This window comes from Arachis stenosperma, chromosome 5 (genome assembly GCF_014773155.1).
Source record: "Arachis stenosperma cultivar V10309 chromosome 5, arast.V10309.gnm1.PFL2, whole genome shotgun sequence".
Classification (NCBI taxonomy): domain Eukaryota; kingdom Viridiplantae; phylum Streptophyta; class Magnoliopsida; order Fabales; family Fabaceae; genus Arachis; species Arachis stenosperma.
In genome coordinates, this window is record NC_080381.1 from 7,132,775 (window position 1) to 7,136,227 (window position 3,453).

The following is a 3,453-nucleotide window of genomic DNA, read 5'->3' on the forward strand; positions in this document are numbered from 1 at the left end:
AAAGGATCCCAATAGTCATATCATGTCAGCAGATGAAGAGAATAGAGGGAAGTAGTATCCCAGATGCACTTGAAAATAAAGTAGTCTCCCATGTTCCAAGCAAACTAAAAAAATCTGATTCAACTTTACAAATGGCCCAAGCAAGCAACCCAGATGTTACACACATACATCAAATCAAATCAAACAAAACCAATTCCCCATTCTCGGTGGCTTTCAGCCTTTTCAAAGTCACATAACAAATAAAGCATCCCATTTAAAAGGGTAGGCCTATTGCTTTAATTCCTACTTGCTATAATGTTGTTGTTATTATTTCCTTGCATACATTACATACAAACCTATATATATTAAATTAAAAATGCAATACCCTCTTCATTTCAAAATTAGGGGGAAGAAAAAAAAAACAAAAAAAAAAACACTGCCCAAAATTACTGGGACAAGTAGTCTTCAATGTAGCTTTCTCTGGTTCTCTCTAGCTCCTCATCTTTGCAATTCTGTTTCACCTTCCTTCAATGTAGGTTAAAGCTAGCCACTTTTTTTTTATCTTTTTATTTATTTACTCCTCCTTTTTCTCCTTTTTTTTCTCTCTATCATCTTGGTTGTGACTTGGGAAAAAAACTTTTTGTTGGGTAGTGAAAAAAATAAAACCCCAATCATCAATACCAAATCATTCCACAAAAATGGTGGATGACACTCACTAGACCTATAATTATAAACTAACAAGAATCAATTTTTTCTTAGAGAAAAAGAAAAAAAAAAAAGAAAAACCTATGATTCAATCATCAGTGAAATGAAAAACACCAACTAAATCAATGGTGGATGATGAACCACAAACTAGTGACGATGTAGCTTCTTGTAGTTTTCAGCTTCCTCAGTGTCCTGAAAAGAAAGTTTTCTCTTAACTCCGGAACAAGCGGTGTCAGATTGATTCTCAAGAACACACGTGGAGTTCGATTGGTTTGACATTAAATTCGAGCAAGGGGTCTTAACTTTGTTCCTCCTCTTTTCCTGTATAAGATTATAACAGGAAAATACATCTCCCTGTTGCATAAACAAATACATCATCAAACTCTGTTCTGTTCTGTTCAATTCACACAATAAAAAACAATGAACTTGTTTGGTCCATTCACTATACTAACTGAAAAAAAACTCACACTTTCTAGATTGCCCCAAGATGAGATTTTTCTTATCCTAAGATCCATGGCCTTTCTTGTTAATGTAGCATCAACTGCTGCTAATATTGCAGCGGAGGCTATTATAGATGGCCGTTGATCCATCAAATTAACATCTGCATTAGAAACCCCAAAAAAAAAAAAGAAAGTAAATTTAAGGTCTTGTTTATTGGTAATAATATAAAACTAGTATTTCATGAAAGGATTGATTGCATTATCAAAAAATTACCTTTGACCATGGCTACAATGTGTTGGGTGGCTTTTGTGATGATTGTGTGTGAATTGGATCCAGGGCAGAACTTTGTGAGAAAGTAATGGAGATAAGAAAAAGGAGTTGGTGATGATGATCCCATTTTCCAATCCAAGGTAGCAAGAATCAGAAGCTCCATGTTCTTAATCACTTTGCTCTCAAATCTGTATTCAACTATTGGATATTCAGAGAGAGGAGGCACATTTTGCTCTTCCATTTTTGCTGCAAGAGATAAGCATGCCACCGATAATAATTGAATAGCCCAAGGTTTTGATTCCTACAGACACAAACCCATTATTCAAACTAAAAACAATGATAATAATAAGATAAAATCTCCAATGAGTTTGATACTTACATCAATGGATCGTTTTGAAAGAAACCGATCAAAGTAGGAGACTGATAAATAAGCTGTGTGAACTTTGAATCCAAGTTTGGCCTGTGTCTGAATCAAACAATGAAAAAAGCTTTCAATAAAAAAAAAAAAAAACACAATCCAAAAGACAAATTGCAAAAACTGTAAGAACAAGAATGAAATTAAACTAACATTGAAAATCCAATCAATGGCATCAAAACGAGCAGTCCTCAACCAGAATCTGGCGGCGGAGCAATCATCATGATTGTGGAATCCAAAAGCAGTTTCTTGGCTGAACAAATACTCAATGTATTCCTCTTCATCTTCCTCATGAAAAACAATCCCAGTGTGTTCATTTTCATCATCATAGTTGTCTTCAAAGAAGCAAGCTTCACCTTCTTCTTCACACATTAGACTTGACAAAGAAAAAGAGGTGGCAGTGAGAGAGCTCCCCATTTTTCTTTTTCAGTAATCTGAAATCTGAAAGTTGAGTTATGCTAAGCTCACTTGTCTTGGCATTTGTAACCTCTAAATAGTTGAAGAGAGTGTGGAGTGGAGTGAGTGGGGAATGAAATATACCGGTTTTTGTGCCGCCAAAAATAAACACAATAAGGAGGGAGTGTAGGACGTTAATTAGCGGTTACACAGTTTTTCACTACTAAACTATAACTATAATTATACCCTATATGTATTTTATTTGAAATTGGATTTTGTATCTGATTATATATCTCTTAAATTTAGTATATTTTCTTTGTGATGGGAGATTGTTAAGAATTGAGCTATGGTACATGGTACACTACTTTTGGGGTCTTCCCCTACAGTTTAGGGACAGCTGTAGGATATGGTCACCTTTGTCCCATGTGGTTTGCTCTAGCTACCTAGATGAACCTTCATCACTCTTTCACCTTAGACCATCTCCAGTAGGAACTCATCCCAATTCCTATTTATAACCCACTTGTCATAAAAAGTAACTTTTGCGTCATAAACAGTAAATAGAAACTCAAAACATCTCTCTCTTCTCCATTAGGAGGAACTAACTTTAGTCCCTATTGTGGTCCCACTTAATTAATTAATTAAAATACTTAAAATTAATGTAATTAATTTTTGTCAATAATATTATTTAAATTTATAAATTTAAAAATAATTTACTATTAAAAGATATTAATATTAAATAAATTTATATATAACAATAATATACAATATATAATTCGAGATTACACTAATTAAAGTTTTCAACGGCTAATTTTGTAACGGCTAGTTTTTACCACTGCTAATTTTAATAATATAGTTAGCATTTTAAATTTTAAAAATAAAAATAACCAATTCAACCAAAAATTATTTTGTAAGGTGTAAAAATTAAATATATTTTTTAATGTAAGTAAATTTAATTAATTATAATTTAATATAATAATATAAATAATATTTAATATTAATTATGATATAAATAATTAATATAAATCATTAATTAAATAAAAATTTAATTATTTAATTTAATTAATTATTATAATTATTAATAAATTAATTATTATTTAATATAATTAATTATTATAATTATTATTTAATTATTTAATATAATTATTTAATTAATTAAAATTTTATATAATTATTAGACAATAGGAGTCCCTCTTCTCCATTCTTGATTCAAGAGAAAGCATTTTTTCTCAACTCACTCCAATGGTTAG

At 31.0% G+C, this 3,453-nt stretch overlaps 1 protein-coding gene across 1 annotated transcript; it reads right to left on the reverse strand.

The window, feature by feature from the left end:
* Positions 1 to 361: 361 nt before the first annotated feature.
* Positions 362 to 2,329, reverse strand: LOC130983254 (cyclin-D5-1-like). Its single transcript, XM_057907461.1, has 5 exons — positions 1,964 to 2,329; positions 1,775 to 1,861; positions 1,399 to 1,696; positions 1,152 to 1,285; positions 362 to 1,038 (listed from the first exon to the last, which is right to left on the reverse strand). Exons 1-5 carry the CDS (start codon positions 2,225 to 2,227, stop codon positions 832 to 834), a joined length of 990 nt encoding a protein of 329 aa, XP_057763444.1. The 5' UTR covers positions 2,228 to 2,329; the 3' UTR covers positions 362 to 831.
* Between the last annotated feature and the right edge of the window lie 1,124 nt (positions 2,330 to 3,453).

Coding starts and splice junctions, on each gene's coding strand:
- LOC130983254 (XM_057907461.1), bottom strand. CDS start 2,227: ATGGGGAGCTCTCTCACTGCCACCTCTTTTTCTTTGTCAAGTCTAATG. Junction 1,862..1,963: donor CCATTGATTGGATTTTCAAT/GTTAGTTTAATT, acceptor TGTTTGATTCAG/ACACAGGCCAAACTTGGATT. Junction 1,286..1,398: donor CATTGTAGCCATGGTCAAAG/GTAATTTTTTGA, acceptor TTTCTAATGCAG/ATGTTAATTTGATGGATCAA.